We start from the raw sequence: 17,681 nt of genomic DNA, 5'->3' as shown, positions 1-17,681 counted from the left end.
GCCACGTCTCCTCCGTTTTACCTGCCCTCGTCTCCTCCGTTTTACCTGCCCTCGTCTCCTCCGTTTTACCTGCCCACGTCTCCTCCGTTTTTACCTGCCCTCGTCTCCTCCGTTTACCTGCCCTCGTCTCCTCCGTTTTAACCTGCCCTCGTCTCCTCCGTTTTACCTGCCCATGTCTCCTCCGTTTTACCTGCCCATGCTCCTCCGTTTACCTGCCCACGTCTCTTCCATTGGCATTCTTATTCTTTAGCAGTGAGGTCTCTCTCGTACCCCTCCACCCTCTCTCTCCATCTCACCCCTTCCCTCTCTCTCTTACCCCCTTCCCTCTCTCTCTCTCCTCCCCTTCTCTCTCTCTCCACCCCCTTCTCTCGCTCTGCTTCTCTCCATCCCCTTCTCTCTCGCCATCTATCTCTCTCTATCCATTTTCTCTCTCTCTCTCTCCATCCCTCTTCTTTCTCTCTCTCCATCCCCATCTCTTTCGCTCTCCATCCCCATCTCTCTCTTCTCTCTCTCAATCTGCATCTCTCTTTCTCCATCCCATCCTCTCTCTCTCTCAATTCAATTCAATTCAAGGGGCTTTATTGGCATGGGAAACATGTGTTAACATTGCCAAAGCAAGTGAGGTAAGATATTATACAAAAGTGAAATAAACAATACAATTAACAGTAAACATTACACATACAGAAGTTTCCAAAACAATAAAGACATTACAATGTTATATTAATATAAACAGTGTTGTAACAATGTACAAAATGGTTTTAAAGCACACAAGTTAAAATAAATAAGCATCTCTCTCTCTCTCTCTCTCTCTCTCTCTCTCTCTCTCTCTCCTCTCTCTCTCTCTCTCTCTCTCTCTCTCTCTCTCTCTCTCTCTCTCTCTCTCTCTCTCTCTCTCTCTCTCCTCTCTCTCTCTCTCTCTCTCTCTCAATTCAATTCAAGGGGCTTTATTGGCATGGGAAACATGTGTTAACATTGCCAAAGCAAGTGAGGTAGATAATATACAAAAGTGAAATAAACAATAAAAATTAACATAAAACATTACACTATACAGAAGTTTCAAAGCAATAAAGACATTACAAATGTCATATTATATATATACAGTCCCCATCCCCATCCTCTCTCTCTCTCCACCCTCTCTCTCTCTTCTCTCATCCCCATCTCTCTCTCTCTCCATCCCAAATCTCTCTCTCTCTCCATCCCCATCTCTCTCTCTCACATCCCCACCTCTCTCTCTCCATCCCCATCTCTCTCTCTCATCCCCATCTCTCTCTCTCTTCTCCATCCCCATTCTCTCTCTCTCTCCATCCACATCTCTCTCTCTCTCCATCCACATCTCCTCTCTCTCTCCATCCCCAATCCTCTCTCTCTCTCCATCCCCATCTCTCTCTCTCTCTGTCTCTCCATCCCCATATCTCTCTTATCCCCATCTCTCTCTCTCTCACCACCATCTCTCTCTCTTTCCCTTCTCATCTCATCTAGAGTGGTGGATATAATCAAGATTCCACCCATAGCGTTAATGGTCATCATGATTGATATGATGGATTTCAATATAACAGAATTATATTGTTTACATTCATGAAAATAGATGTGTTTCTATTGCTGCCTGTATGAGTAGAAGAGTTCATGGGTTATAGAGGTACCATATCTGACTCAAATGATTGGAGAATGACAATGTTTCTTCAAATAAAATATGACAAAATATTGTACTTTTACAGTAGTATAAGATAGATATTACTGTATTCATTTGCAATAAGTTGTGAGCAAATAAAAAATATGTTATACATATTTTTAAAGCTGATGGCATTCCTATTTCATGGCATCTGAGGCTGTTCAGCTAGGCAGTGTTTTAGCCCATCTCAATGTTAGACAGAGAGGACTATACACAGGCTTAAGAAGATGAATTGAAGAGCTGCTGGTAGTCTTGGTCCTCTGGGAGAGGGGTGTAGAACAGAAACCCATGAAAGTGATAGCCAAAGTGGTGAGGTGTGGGCTTATGTATGAAAGGCATCCAATTCACCTTGATGGCCCAGCGTTGGATTATCCAATCTCTCTCTGTAATGTACACATCCACTATGCCCAACCTGGCACCCCCACCTCAAGGATCTGTCAGCGCCTGCTAATGTCAAACTCTATCCATCTACACCACACACACACACACACACACACACACACACACACACACACACACACACACACCACACACACACAACACACACACACCACCACACACACCGCACACACGCACACAAACACACACACACACACACACACACACACACACACACACACACACACACACACACACACACACACACCACACGCACACGCACACAAACACTTCTTTCAAACTCTATCCTCCCGTCTGGCATTCACCCTCTAATTTTCTCCTCTTTCCTCGCTCCCTACAGAGCCTGGGTGGCGTTGCCGGGCGGAACAGAAACATGATTGACAGCAAACAAAACTGAGCGGCCTGTCACTCATCTCTCCATCAGCGTGTCAAAAGGCTGCCTCCTCCAGGGGCTGTCACCTCTCTCCTCCTCCACACCTACTTCTCCTCCCTCCATCCTCTTCTCTTCTGGAAGGGCCAGTAACCCCGTACCTCAGCGTACTGTGATTCCCCCTCGTTCCCACCCGGCCGGAGAGATTAGACGGCAGAGACCAGGACAGGAGTTGGGAGAGGACTCCAGACCAAAACAAGTGTTTCCCCCCTCCCCCTCCACCTTGCCCTCCTCCTCATCAAGCTGTTAACAGCAGGCTGGCATGCTGCCACAGTTCCTTGGCTCCTCTCTCCGTAAAGGTTGGATTATTTCATAAACTCCAAAGCCCTTTTCCTCTGTCTCTCTGTCTCTGTTTCGGGAGAGAGGAAGAACAGTGATTCCTCATTGAGAAAGAAACAGCCCTTTTCTAGCGTGTCTGAGAGGAAGCCGCCATGCGTTTCCCTCTGTTGTTGACACTGCAGGCGCTGTGGGCGAGTGTGTGCCAGACCATGCAGCACTACCCTGCTGCCTGGGGACACTACGACGTGTGTAAGTCTCAGGTGTACACGGACGAAGGACTCACCTGGGATTATATGGCCTGCCAACCTGAGGCCATGGACATGACCAAGTACCTGAAGGTCACGGTGGACCCACCCAACATCACCTGTGGAGACCCACCTGAGACATACTGCGCCCTAGTAAGTCCTGCTTCTCTTCCATAGACAGGCCCCTTCCTTTCCCCAAATGTAGTTATGTAGAGCTCACCAGTGGATGCAGTACGAAAGGTAGTAAGGGAGATATGACTGAAAGTTAGGATAGCACACACACACACACACACACACACACACACACACACACACACACACACCTTTTTACACATGCAAATGTGTAATGAATTCTGAATCCCATATGTATTCTGCTGGTCTCACAACCTCTCAGTAATGGGAACATACAGTATTTGATGGATTTTCATTTATTCTCCCCTCAAGAGAGAAACATTGTATCTTGCATGTAGATCTCTCAGGGGCCACAACACATTTAGATTCACCTCACTGGAGTTTCTCACCACTTGGCAATGATTCCTTGACGTGTGATGAGATAGACCTGAAATTAAAGCATGTCAATGTAACAATTTTCTAAATTCATTTTCTCTGTTGCCATCTTGATGTTCATTGGGATGTAGCACAGGCACTCATTTTTTCCATCTGTCTCTACAGCACAGGCCCTGATTACAGCACAGGCCCTGATTACAGCACAGGCACTGATTACAGCACAGGCAGTGATTACAGCACAGGCACTGATTACAGCACAGGCACTGATTACAGCACAGGCACTGATTACAGCACAACTGTTCAGCGCACTGATCACTGAACAGCACAGCACTGAATACAGACGCTATACAGAACAGGCCCTGATTACAGCACAGGCACTGGATTACAGACAGGCAACTGATTACAGCACAGCCACTGGATTTAGCAGAAACAGGCCCTGATTACACGACAGGGCACTGAATTACAGCACAGGCCACTGATTACAGCACAGGCACTGATTACCGAGCACAGGCACCTGATTACAGCACAGGCACTGATTACAGCAAGCAAGGGCACTGATTACAGCACAGGCACTGATTACAGCAAGGCACTGATTACAGCACAGGCACTGATTACAGCAACAGGCACTGATTACAGCACAGCATTATTACAGACAGGCACTGATTACAGCACAGGCACTGATTACAGCACAGGCACTGATTACAGCACAGCACTGATGTACGCACAGGCCCTGATTACAGCACAGGCACTGATGTTACAGCACAGGCCTTGATTAACAGCACACGCCTGGATTACAAGCAACAGGCACTGATTACAGCCCAAACAGTCACTGATTACACAGCACACGCACATGATTACAGCACAGGCACTGATTATAGCACAGGCACTGATTTACAGCACAGGCACCTGATTACAGCACAGACTGATTGAGAGAGTCTTGGGGAATAAAACACAGAGTCATTAGCATTGAATATTAGCAGCAAGAGAACACCCCTTGAAGTTAGCATGTTGCTTTGAGGACTAAAGTGGTGTGCCTGTCTATTGTAAAAGGGGGTGTATAGCGGTAACTTTTTCCATGAGTGAGGGCCTCTCTATTTGGGCTCTTTAGCTTTGAAAAATAACAGCTAGCAGGCCACGTTTAGCCACACACGTGGCGTGTGGAATCCATTTTTGGTGTGTGTATGTTGTGTGTGTGTGTACCAGCCCGATCAAAGATCCTCATCTGGAAACAGTCACTGTTTAAAATGTCAAGATCTTTTGAGAGAGAGAGAGAAGGAGAGAGAGAGAGAGGAGAGAGAGAGAGAGAGAGAGAGAGAGAGAGAGAGAGAGAGGAGAGTAGAGAGAGAGAGAGAGAGAGAGAGAGAGAAAAAGAGAGAAAAAGAAGAGAGAAAAGAAGAGAGACAGAGAGGACAGAGAGAACAGAGAGAGACAGAGAGAGCAGACCAGAGACGAACAGAGAGACACAGAGAGACACAGAGAGAGAGAGAAGAGAGAGAGCCAGAGAGAGAGACAGAGAGAGAGACCCAATGAGTGAAGAGCTAATATCTTGTATATAGAGGCTTTGAAAAGTGAATAATTCAATATGTTTTGTAACTAATGTGTTTTATTCATAGGATACATTATTCAGCCATACAGAGGCATTTTGAAAACGCTGACTCCATGACAGACTCCCAGGGTTGCTTTTAAAATGTCTGGGCTCTTTCAGCTTGGGGTCAGCGTCAAAATGGGGTCATTTTCAACTGTTCTTTGAGTTATTGAGCACCCAGATTGATTCAATTTCACACCCAGTATGTAATCCGTATTAGTCCAGACTTGGACAGAGGAGTATTACTCTGTGTACGTGCTATTCTATGGCAATCACCCTGCTTAATTTCATAACCAGTGGTTCAATAATATCATTCTATTCCTGGGACTTTTTTGAAACCAAGTTAATCATTGTTAGCCTGCATGCTTCTTGTAACAGTCCAATGATCTTTATATGACTGGAGTCTTTCAATTAAATAAGCTCATATCACTCATTAGCTGGTTCTACACTTAGCCTCTGGCCTACCAGGCACACGTCAACAAGGATATTAGCTACAGCCTTATCAGAATATGAATCATCTCTCTTCAGGGGCCATTCATTCTTTAATTGGTAGGGTCAATGTAAATCAATGTTTCAGCGATTACCGGTGAAATAGCTGCAGCTGTGAATGCCGATACACTGCTTATGATGCCAATAGCAGTTTTCATTATGAGTATGATCACTGTGTATTCAGGCAATTACCATTTAGCATCAGGCTATCTGAGAATTAAATCGCTGTTAATTGATTTGGGCTCGCATCCAGCAGGCAGGAGCAGGGTCTAGGCCTCTAGTTCCAGGGCCACATGTCTGCTTCCTGCGTGATAACGGAGGTATCAGAAATCACATCATGGTCTGCAGATACAGAGAAAGAGAGGGGGAGAGGGGGGAGAGAGAGAGATAAAAGGGTGAGAGAGAGGTGAAGGTAGAGTGTGCAAAGCTGTCATCAATGCAAAGGATGGCTACTGTCATGTCTTTTACTATGGATTAAATTAAATGGCATGCTATTTCATAAAATCAATTCTCTGTAATTAATATTACCTGATTAAACTAATCATGTAAATGTAATTAACTAGGAAGTCGGGGCACCACGGAAGAATGTTTATAGAGCTGTTGCCTTCCGAATAAACTCTTAAAGACCTGGTCATCTTTTATATCAATAGCAGTCAATTATTAATCGTCACCTTATTCAGTCTCATCTGAACGTCGTAGAATTCTTGGTTATCTTCACGAACCCTGGCTAACAAGATGAATCAGAAAAGCAAAATGTTATTTATTTATTTATTTACTAAATAATCACACATAATTATTTATACACAGGATGGATCATACATTGATTACTAATTATGTAATAAAAGAAAACGTCCCTAGCAGACGAAACCGGTATGACGGCTGGTTGCACAAAGAAAGGGGGTTGGCTTTGAATGAAAGCGCGGGAAGACTGACGAGCAAAAGGATTGGGTCTCTATCGGTCCTTATGAAGCTATGCCATCGTAAATACAGATTCTTATGCATTCTAAATAACCGCCCATTCGAAAAAGGAAAATGCAAGAAATATATTTACTCTGAGCTGCGCTTTGATAGACTGGTTGAAGATGGAAGGCTGGGTTGCCCAGCAGTGATCTCCCTTGTCCTTTGAAGAATATTTCTGGGCGGATACGTTGTAGTCTGTTGTCTTGTGGTAGAACGGATACGTTGTAGTACCATCGGCGTGTGGTAGAACGGATACGTTGTAGTACCCTGTCGTTCTGAAGAGATTGTCCGTCCTCTCCTAGGCAACGCACGTTTACAGCTGCTGCTGATAACTCGACGTCTAGGATGTATCACTTCTATAGTGAATAAGTTCATACCAAGTTGCCATACTGTAACCTCATGCTATATTCTGGTTGGTATTGTCGAAATTCATCCTTCCAGGATGGCAATCGTCACCTCCACGTTGAAATTCACCCTTTTAAACGTACGGACATTAGTCCTCACGTCATCGGGAACACAATCTTAATTTGGTTATGTTGTAGTCGTGCAACCAGAGCTTGCGCAGAGGTTGGCTTAGTTTGCTGTGAATTGGGTCCCGTGGGCTCTTTTAGAAATGTAGAAAAGGCTTTGGTTCATCATTTCCAAGCAATGCCTATTCACGTGGGTGTGGCCACTGATTGAGCATATTTTACTTATGAAAACAATTCTCTCATTTTAAAAGCTAAAATTAAATTTCATCTTTTCACAAATATTTTCATATTTAAACATTTAAATTGCACAACAATTCCATGTGAATCTGATAACTATGTGTAGACTTTCCAAGACACAGTTTATGTCGTCCTATCATCAGATATAATGTCCCAGACAATAACTGATCTGACATCATATTCTTTAAGTACAAACGGACACCTTCAACTGGTTGGATTACATAAAGATTGTTCCATTCCCAATCTTTTGATGTTACCATACTATCTCTATGTTAACACAGGGCTTTCCAAGAGTCCATTCTGTAGAGTAGAGAGAGAAAAGTGGGAAAGGTATTTATGGGGGTCATAAACCTCACCAACAGGGCAACGTCATGACACTACTTTGAAGAATCTCGAATATAAAATATATTTTGATTTGTTTAAAACTTTTTTGGGTTACTACATGATTCCATATGTGTTATTTCATAGTTTTGATGTCTTCGCTATTATTCTAAAATGTAGAAAATAGTAAAAAATAAAGAAAACGCCCTGGATTGATTAGGTGCGTCCAAACCTTTGACTGGTACTGTATATATATATTTGCGCTCACTGAACTTATCCATTGAGGAGGCCTAGACTAAAAGCCAATTCATGCTTGATCCGAAAATGTGGTGGAAGGATCTATATGGAGTGTGTGTGTGAAGCAATTGCGGAGCCTCCAGATGCCAAATCGAGCCCCGTTCCGCATCGCCATTGTGTCTCCCACATGTTTGAACAATGCGAAGGGCTCTGTATAGCTACACATTGACATGATTAGTTGACGGTAGGTGGGGGCGGTACATCCTGTATAAACACAAACTCACTTCCTTCACAACAGCTCTGCACTGCTCCCCTGAACGCAAGAAGTATGAATGCCCTGACTTCTGCTAAGGCCATACCACCGTAAATACTGCACGGCCAATGAAGATGACGGATGGACCATGAGCCCAGATGAACAATGCTACTTCTCTCTCCAGAATGCGCTCTCTCCCGCTAATTTGTGCTCATTCATTGTTTCATAACTTATTTGTGTGAATTGTTTGCTTTTGATTGTTTGTGTCTATTCACCATTACATGTATATATCACCAGTAGTACATTTCCCGTTAATTCCTATAATTTCTAATCTACAATGTTTGTTACTTTGGTTATGGTAATTTCGGTTAATAGGATCAATATCATTGTTCCAGTCTTCCCGTTCTCGTTATTGGAGTGGACACATTGTTTACAGGGGGCACAACCTGTGCTACACTTGTCAGAAACAAGTTTTAGTTTATTTCATTTTGTTGACGAGTTTTGTTAATTTTGTCATTGTATTTTGTTTGGAGCGCTCCTGTCAATGTTGAGTAAGTACGCGCATGCATAGAAGTAGACCTATAGGCTGCGTGCAAATGTAGGCATATACATGTGCTCATTTGGGGATCTGATAGTTTTTCTGATTGGCTTATCGCACCACCACTAATGGCATGTGGAGTAATGTTTTCTTCACCGCAAACAAAGTCTGTTTTTACATCCATTGAGAATTACAATAGTTCCTCAAAAATCTTTCCAGCTCTCTCCCTTTCGACAACCACTCAGCGTGAAAGGGAAAAATGTCATGCTCCGATCCAGTGGAAACGTTATAAAATAGGCCTACATGATTTACTAATTATCAGAGCTTGACTAGGGCTGAAATAGGTTCCCGTACTCATTTGGGGTGCTGGTACTGTTTATATTTATGTGCAGGAGCTCCACAATACTTTTGAGCTAATATTTTATAAGAGGAACAGGAGCTGAAGCAGGAGACAATTTAAGGTTTCGGTGCTTCTTATCCCTTGTGCAAATAGCCTACAGCTGTGTCTGTCCTGAGCTCACTGGCCCTGGAAACTGAGGGACCAGAATATTTTATACAATGTTGCAAGTTCGCTAGCGCAAGCTTTGGTGAGCAAGGTGTGCAAAGCTTGCTGCATCAAACCCAAGAAGACTCGCGGCTGTAATCGCTGCCAAAGGTGCTTCAACAAAGTGCTGAGTAAAGGGTCTGAATACCTATGTGCATTTTATATTTCTGATTTTTTTATATATATAAGTTAGCAAAAATGTCTGTCTTTTGCTTTGTCGTTATTTTTTTTAATTTTTTTTATTTCACCTTTATTTAACCAGGTAGGCTAGTTGAGAACAAGTTCTCATTTGCAACTGCGACCTGGCCAAGATAAAGCATAGCAGTGTGAACAGACAACACAGAGTTACACTATGGGGTATTGTGTGTAGATTGATGAGGGGAAAAAACTATTCAATACAATTTAGAATAAGGCTGTAATGTAACAAAATGTGGAAAAGTCAAGGGTTCTGAATACTTTCGAAATACACTGTAGTTTCTTGAGGAATCACCCAAATGCCCATCCCTAGCAGGGACACAGCAGTCCCATAATCTACTTCGCGAGGCCTTTATTTCTTATAGCAATCCAGTGAGCTGTGCTGGAGCAATAAGTTGACCCCTGGTGAACTATAACACACAGCTCTGCCGTGCTATTACATTTCTTCGTCCCCTTTAGTTATAGTTTATGAGTTGCCTGCGACAGCTAGAAAAGGGCAGGGAGGTATGCAGAAGTGGAGATGGCGTGCCAGTCACATCTCCGGAGGGGTTTCAAAGAAGGAGATGAGTGTTCTGGAGAGGTTTCAGTTTAAAGACAATATTCAGAAGGAATGAGTTGCTCTGAATACCTTACTAGGGTTGCAAAATTCAGGTAAATTCCTAGGATTTTGAGAATTCCGAGTTTGATTCATCTGGATTTCCTACTTGTTCCCTCCTAACTCCGGGAATATTCCAACTGGGATATCCAGAGTCTGTTGTATCTTCTAGTAAGTGAGGCTAACCATGATCAACCACTTTCTAGGTTAGTAGAGATATCAGTTAGGGGTTATTCTTTCTAGGTTAGTAGAGATAACAGTTAGCGTTATTCTTTCTAGGTCAGTAGAGATATCAGTTAGCGTTATTCTTTCTAGGTTAGTAGAGATATCAGTTAGCAAGTTATTCTTCTAGGTCAGTAGAGATATCATTAGCTTATTCTTTCTAGTTAGTAGAGATAACAGTTAGCATTGTTCTTTTCTAGGTTAGTAGAGATATCAGTTAGCATTATTCTTTCTAGGTCAGTAGAGATATAGTTAGCATTATCTTTCTAGGTCAGTAGAGATATCAGTTAGCATTATTCTTTCTAGGTTTAGTAGAGATACAGTTAGCATTATTCTTTCTAGGTTAGTAGAGAATATCAGTTAGCGTTATTCTTTCTAGGTTAGTAGAGATACAGTTAGCATTATCTTTCTAGGTTAGTAGAGATATCAGTTAGCGTTATTCTTTCTAGGTTAGCAGAGATATCAGTTAGCATTATTCTTTCTAGGTTAGTAGAGATATCAGTTAGCGTTATTCTTTCTTTGACTGTGACAATTGATCTTGATCTCTTTGTGTTGCTTACAGGAAAGGGTAAACACATGCTGCCTGAAGAGAATGTTCCTGCATTAATGTGTGTGTGTGTGTGTGTGTGTGTTGTGTGGTGTGTGTGTGTGTGTGGTTGTGTGTGTGTGTGTGTGTGTGGTGTTGTGTGGTGTGTGTGGGTGTGTGTGTGCGAGTGCCCGCATGTGTGTGCTGTCCTCACATGTGCGTGTGTGCGCGCATCTAGGTGTATGTTCCCTCCCTCACAACCAGGAAGTGCTGATGATGGTTGGAACCTGAATCCGGAGTGCTGCGATGCATTTTCATGCCAATCAAAACTAAATTAGGAAACAAAGACAGAGATGATTAAAACGTCCTTGGCACAGCACCATTTATAAGAGGTCATTAACCGTATTCCTAGTGACAGACAGAGACAGGGCTATCTCACTAACGCACCATGTTCTTCATTATGGACTCCTCTTTTTATAACGGGAATACATGCTCAGTATGTCTTCCCTTTTTTCTAATGTCATTTAGGCAATAGATGGACACCAGAGCAAGGAAAGCTATCGAATACAATGTTGTGAGGATCCATCTGTGAGATGTAAATTACATGGAGGATCTCATTCATCCATTGATTCATTGGTTTAGTCAGTTAGCCATCTTACGCCGCGAGAGATTGCGTCTGAAAATAGTGTTGGCCTTATATAGACACAGACAATTTTACTTAATAACCCTTTCTCTAAGGTCTTCGTGAACAGGGGCTGTTCACTTAACCTAACCTCATCCTAACCCTATTCCTCAGGTCTGTTCCACTATACCCTAACCCTCATCCTAACCCTATTCTCAGGGCTGTTCACTATACCCTAACCCTCATCCTAACCCTATTCATCAGGTCTGTTCCACTATACCCTAACCCTCATCCTAACCCTATTCCTCAGGGCTGTTCCCACTTACCTAACCTCATCCTAACCCTATTCTCGGGCTGTTCCACTAACCTAACCCTCATCCTAACCTATTCCTCAGGTCTGTTCACTATACCCTAACCCTCATCCTAACCTATTCCTCAGGTCTGTTCCACTATACCACCCTCACCTCATCCTACCCTATTCCTCAGGGCTGTTCCACTATACCTAACCTCATCCTAACCCTATTCCTCAGGTCTGTTCCACTTACCCTAACCCTCATCCTAACCCTATTCCTCAGGGCTGTTCCACTATACCCTAACCCTCATCCTAACCCTATTCCTCAGGGCTGTTCACTATAACCTAACCCTCACTCCTAACCCTATTCCTCAGGGCTGTTCCACTATACCCTAACCCTCATCCTAACCTATTCCTCAGGGCTGTTCCACTATACACCTAACCCTCATCCTAACCCTATTCCTCAGGGCTGTTCCACTATACCTAACCCTCATCCTAACCCTATTCCTCAGGGCGTTCCACTATACCCTAACCTCATCCTAACCTATTCCTCGGGCTGTTCCACTATACCTAACCCTCATCCTAACCTATTCCTCAGGCTGTTCCACTATACCCTAACCTCATCCTAACCTATTCCTCAGGTCTGTTCCACTATACCCTAACCCTCATCCTAACCCATTCCAGGTCTGTTCCACTATACCCTAACCTCATCCTAACCCTTTCCTCAAGTCTGTTCCACTATACCCTAACCCTCATCCTCCCTATTCTCAGGGCTGTTCCTATACCCTAACCCTCATCCTAACCCTATTCATCAGGTCTGTTCCCTACAACCCCCCCCCCCCCCCCCCCCAGGGCACCCTGCTATCCCTCAACCTAACCTTAGGAGGAGAGGAAAGAGATTACCGAGGACTACAATTTTGATATCAGACAAACATTGGCATTCATTTTAATCAAATAGTTTATTCGTGCTATATTCATGAGGGGAAAGATTGTAAAACAAGACTTAGAAAGCAGCTTTTCAGAATGTGCTGACGTCCTTAAATGAAGCTGGACTCTGGACAATATTAGCATTTTAACAGTATTGAAAAATGACTTTTTCAATAGAACTGTTGAACGTCAGAAGAGTATTAAGTAGACTTATCAGTCTGAACCGAATCATTGGCGCCTGTTGAAATGCTTTTTATTATTATTTTCCCTGAACCAGTTCTGTATCAAAAGTCAAACTGAACGACAACGTGTGTTTAATTTGGCTGTTAGAGTTGGTAGCTGTAAGTAATGGTTTGATTCAGGATCATGAGCTAGATTGCCCCCGAAACAAGCTGGCAAGTATGACAACGTCATCTAGTTAAAGTCACTTAGAAATCACAACAAAACGTGTTTTATTTTGTTTGTCGCACGCTATCATAAATCAGCACATTTCTCCTTTGAATCAATTTAATTTCCCCCCTCAAACCATAAACAAGGAAACCATTTATTGTTTTATCTGACGTTAAAGCAACAATACACCCTGCACTAAACACCCGGAAATATTGTCTAAGATTAGGCAGGGACAATAATATTGAGAGTGTAATATTTGACCAGAAGAAATACTGCAAGGTTAAACACAGCCAGTGACGTTGCTCGTCAGAGTAGGCTGTCCACTTAATTTTTCAGCTGCGGGTGCAGGGAAGCTCGGCCATAAAGTTTGCATGAGGCACAAGGCGGAGGGCGTGATGGCTAGAGATGTTTATATCATTTAATTATTCCTCCAGACTCTCCCCATGCAGCTACTAGCCTCTTATCCATCCGCCCAGGGGAGGCAGGCTGTAGTGCAACAGAAGCCTATTATCAAGGTGATGGAGGACATTTTTTACATATCAAGTTTTATTGGCATGTCGCAGCTTAGCCTGCCCAGCCGTCCGTGGCCCAGGCACCTCTGTAGTCCGCGGGTCCTCCGTTACACAGAAGAGGAGAGGCGGTGTGAGACAATATGCGTCCCAAATGACATCATATTCACCATAATAATGCATTACTTTTGACAAGGTCCCAGGGGATAGGGTGCCATTGGGGATGTCGGCGTTCTATAGGGGTTTTAGACTACTGTACTTAATGGGAACACATACACATAGTCCAAATGCACACCATGTACTGTAGATGGCCTTGGATACAAGCGTCTGCTAAGTGATATGTTGCTGCTGCTGCTACAGCAGTGATACTACGACACAGGGCTGAGGGGAGAAACAGTCCAGGGGATTAGTTACTATACTGGTTGAAGTTATTAATCATCGTTGCATGTCTTTCCAGGTCAGACAAAACAGTGAATAAACTAGAGCAAACTGGAGAACGCCAGATACAGCCTCATGTAACACAATCACACACAAACACACACAGGGGCGGGTGCCACACCGTGGATTCTGCCAAAACAAGATACGATAGTTCCTTCTTTTTCCACTCCCATGATGCTCTCTGTCATCAGCATATTGTTGTCCTCTGACGTGATGTAATAGGTTGTGCCCCAAATGGCACCTTGTTCCTTACATAGTGCACTACTTTTGACCAGGGCCCCTAGGGATCTGGCTAAAAGTAGTGCACTTTGTAGGGAATAGGGTGCCGTTTGGGATGCACATAGTGATGAGGACAACAAAATGAAACAGCAGAAATGTTCCATTATCTCTGTTTTGTGTTTTCAACGTCAAATGATACATTTGAGCAGGAGAGACAAGCAGTGTGATGTCATCCATAATGTCTTCCGGACTGTACACACGGAGAGTTCACGTGATAAGGAGAGGTTTGGTTTTCTGTCTCAGAATAAAACAAAAAAATCTTTAGCGTCAGTGATTTCTTAAATAACAATTCTTCGTCAGATTGGAAATACATTTATTTTCGATGGATTAGTCCGGGAATTAGCATAGAGATCCCAGCCATGGAGGGCATTGACAAATATCTTCATTTTTTTTACTAACTAACCCAAGATACACCACAACCTGTCATTTCTAATGGGAGGCCAGTGAAGCTGAGTGGGCAGAACAAGCACGGAGGGGTGCAGAGACAAGCACCAGCTAGTGAGAACCTATTGGCACGTTCGAGTTTGTATTTGCATATTTCCATTAGGGAACGCCTACTCTGTGAAGTGCGTGTGTGCAATAACTCAAATCGCCCTTTGCACTCTTCCTAAACTCTGCATTTGTTTTTTTTTTCAAAGGGTAAGGGACCTTTAAAGGGACCTTACCCTTTTTTTAAAGGGTAAAGTCTACAAAACTGAGTCCACTCTGTTTGTAAAATGGTCAGAATGTCGGCCCAGTTCCCTCTCTCCCAGTGCCGGTTACTGAGCTTCCTCTCATGACCATATTTGGGTATTTGGGCACTGACACACACACACACATTAATGCAGGAACATTCTCTTCAGGCAGCATGTGTTTACCCTTTCCTGTAAGCAACACAAATGCTTCTCACTCTGTTCTGTTGCTTCCTCTGTTCTGTTCTCCTCTATTCTCCACTGTTCTCCTCATGTTCTGCTCTCCCCTGTTCTGCTCCTCTGTTCTGCTCTTCTTCTGTTTCTGCTTCTCCTCTTTTCTTTCCACTGTTCTCCTCTGTTCTGCTCTCCTCTGTTCTCTGCTTCTCCTCTGTTCTGCTCTCTCTGTTCTGCTCTCCTCTGTTCTGCTCTCTCCTCTGTTTCTGCTGTCTCCTCTGTTCTGCTCTCCTCTGTTCTGTTCCTCTATTCTTTCCACTGTTCTCCTCTGTTCTGTTCTGTTCTCCCCTGTTCTGCTCTCCTCTGTTCTGCTTCTCCTTTTCTGTTCTCCTCTGTTCTGTTCTGTTCTCCCCTGTTCTGCTCTCCTCTGTTCTGCTCTCCTCTGTTTCTGCTCTCCTCTGTTCTGCTCTCCTCTGTTCTGTTCTCCTCTATTCTCCACTGTTTCCTCTGTTCTGTTCTGTTCTCCCCTGTTTCTGCTCTCCTCTGTTTCGCCTCTCTCTGTTCTGTTCTCCTCTGTTCTGTTCTCCTCTATTCTCCACTGTTCTCCTCTGTTCTGTTCTGTTTCTCCTCTATTCTACACTGTTTCTCCTCTGTTCTGCTCTCCTCTCTTCTGTTCTCCTCTGTTCTGCTCTCCTCTATTCTTCACTGTTCTCCTCTGTTCTGCTCTCCTCTGTTCTGTTCTGTTCTCCTCTGTTCTCTTCTCATCTGTTCTCCACTGTTCTCCTCTGTTCTCTTCTCCTCTTTCTCCACTGTTCTCCTCTGTTCTGCTCTCCTCTGTTTTTGTTCTCCTCTGTTTCTCCTCTGTTCTCCACTGTTCTCCTCTGTTCTCCTCTGATTCTCCTCTGTTCTGTTCTCCACTGTTCTCCTCTGTTCTGTTCTCACCCTCTTCTTCTCTGTTCTGCTTCTCCTCTGTTCTCCACTCTTCTCCTTGTTCTTTCTTCTCCTCTGTTCTCTTCTCCTCTGTTCTGCTCTCCTCTGCTCTGTTCTCTTCTCCTCTGTTCTCCACTGTTCTCCTCTGCTCTGCTCTCTTCTCCTCTGTTCTGCTCTCCTCTGTTCTCCACTCTTCTCCTCTGTTCTCTTCTCCTCTGTTCTTCTCCTCTGTTCTTGCTCTCCTCTGCTCTGTTCTGCTTCCTCTGTTCTCCACTCCACTCTGCTCTGCTCTCTTCTCCTCTGTTCTCTTCTCCTCTGTTCTGCTCTGTTCTGCTCTCCTCTGTTCTCCACTGTTCCCTCTGCTCTGTTCTCTTCTCCTCTGTTCTGCTCTCTCTGTTCTCCACTGTTCTCCTCTACTCTGCTCTCTTCTCCTCTGTTCTCTTCTCCTCTGTTCTGCTCTCCCTGTCCTCTTCTCCTCTGGCTGCTCTCCTCTCTTCTGTTCTGCTCTGTTCTGCTCTCCTCTGTTCTCCACTGTTCTCCTCTGCTCTGTTCTCTTCTCCTTTGTTCTGCTCTCCTCTGTTCTCCACTGTTCTCCTCTGCTCTCGCTTCTTCTCCTCTGTTCTGCTCTCCTCTGTTCTCCAGTTCTCCTCTGCTCTGTTCTCTTCTCCTCTGTTCTGCTCTCCTCTGTTCTCCACTGTTCTCCTCTGCTCTGCTCCTCTTCTCCTCTGTTCTGCTCTCCTCTGTTCTCCACTGTTCTCCTCTGCTTGTTCTCTTCTCCTCTGTTCTGCTCTCCTCTGTTCTCCACTGTTCTCCTCTGCTCTTCTCTTTCTCCTTCGTTCTCCTCTGCTCTGTTCTCTTCTCCTCTGTTCTGCTCTCCCTGTTCCTCTTCTCCTCTGTTCTGCTCTCTTCTCCTCTGTTCTCCTCTGCTCTTTCTCTTCTCCTCTGTTCTGCTCTCCCTGTCCTCTTCTCCTCTGCTCTCTCTTTTTCTTTTTCCTTCTGTTCTGCTCTCCCTGTCCTCTTCTCCTGTGTTCTGCTCTCTTCTCCTCTGTTCTCCTCTGCTCTGCCTCTTTTCTCCTCTGTTCTTGCTCTCCTCTCTTCTCCTCTGTTCTTGCTCTCTCCTCTTTCTCCTGTTCTCTCTCCTCTGTTCTCTTCTCCTCTGTTCTGCTTCTCCTCTGTTTCTTCTTTCCTCTGTTCTGCTCTCCTTCTGTTCTCTTCTTCCTCTGTTCGCTCTCCTATGTTCTCCGTTTCTCCTCTGTCTCTCTCTGTTCTGCTCTCCACTCTTCTCTTCTCCTCTGTTCTGCTCTCCTCTGTTCTCCACTGTTCTCCTCTGCTCTGCTTCTCTTTCCTCTGTTCTGCCTCTCCACTCTTCTCTTCTCCTCTGTTCTGCTCTTCCTCTCTTTCTCTTCTCCTCTGTTTCTGCTCTCCTCTGTTCTCCACTGTTCTCCTCTGCTCTGCTCTCTTCTCCTCTGTTCTTGCCTCCTCTGTTTTCTCCATTTCTCCTCTGCTCTCCACTCTTCTCTTCTCCTCTGTTCTGCTCTCCTCTGTTCTCCACTGTTCTCCTCTGCTCTGCTCTCTTCTCTCTGCTCTGCTCTCTTCTCCTCGTTCTCCTTCCACTCTTCTCTTCTCCTCTGTTCTGCTCTCCTCTGTTCTCCACTGTTCCCTCTGCTCTCCTCTCTTCTCCTCTGTTCTGCTCTCCACTCTTCTCTTCTCATCTGTTCTGCCTCTCCTTCTGTTCTCCACTGTTTCTC

At 44.3% G+C, this 17,681-nt stretch overlaps 1 protein-coding gene across 1 annotated transcript in view; it reads left to right on the top strand.

The window, feature by feature from the left end:
- LOC139024461 (netrin-G1-like) overlaps positions 1-17,681 on the top strand; it is a 118,828-nt gene that overhangs the window by 14,384 nt on the left and 86,763 nt on the right. The window contains exon 2 of the mRNA XM_070439271.1: positions 2,409-3,175. Coding sequence (XP_070295372.1) covers positions 2,930-3,175 — 246 coding nt within the window. The 5' untranslated portion in view covers positions 2,409-2,929. The remainder of the gene's footprint in view (positions 1-2,408; positions 3,176-17,681) is intronic.

This window comes from Salvelinus sp. IW2-2015, unplaced genomic scaffold, assembly GCF_002910315.2.
Source record: "Salvelinus sp. IW2-2015 unplaced genomic scaffold, ASM291031v2 Un_scaffold1530, whole genome shotgun sequence".
In the NCBI taxonomy this organism is placed as follows: Eukaryota; Metazoa; Chordata; class Actinopteri; order Salmoniformes; family Salmonidae; genus Salvelinus; species Salvelinus sp. IW2-2015.
The sequence above is the reverse complement of the archived record's forward strand: the minus strand, read 5'-3'. Positions and strand labels throughout refer to the sequence as shown.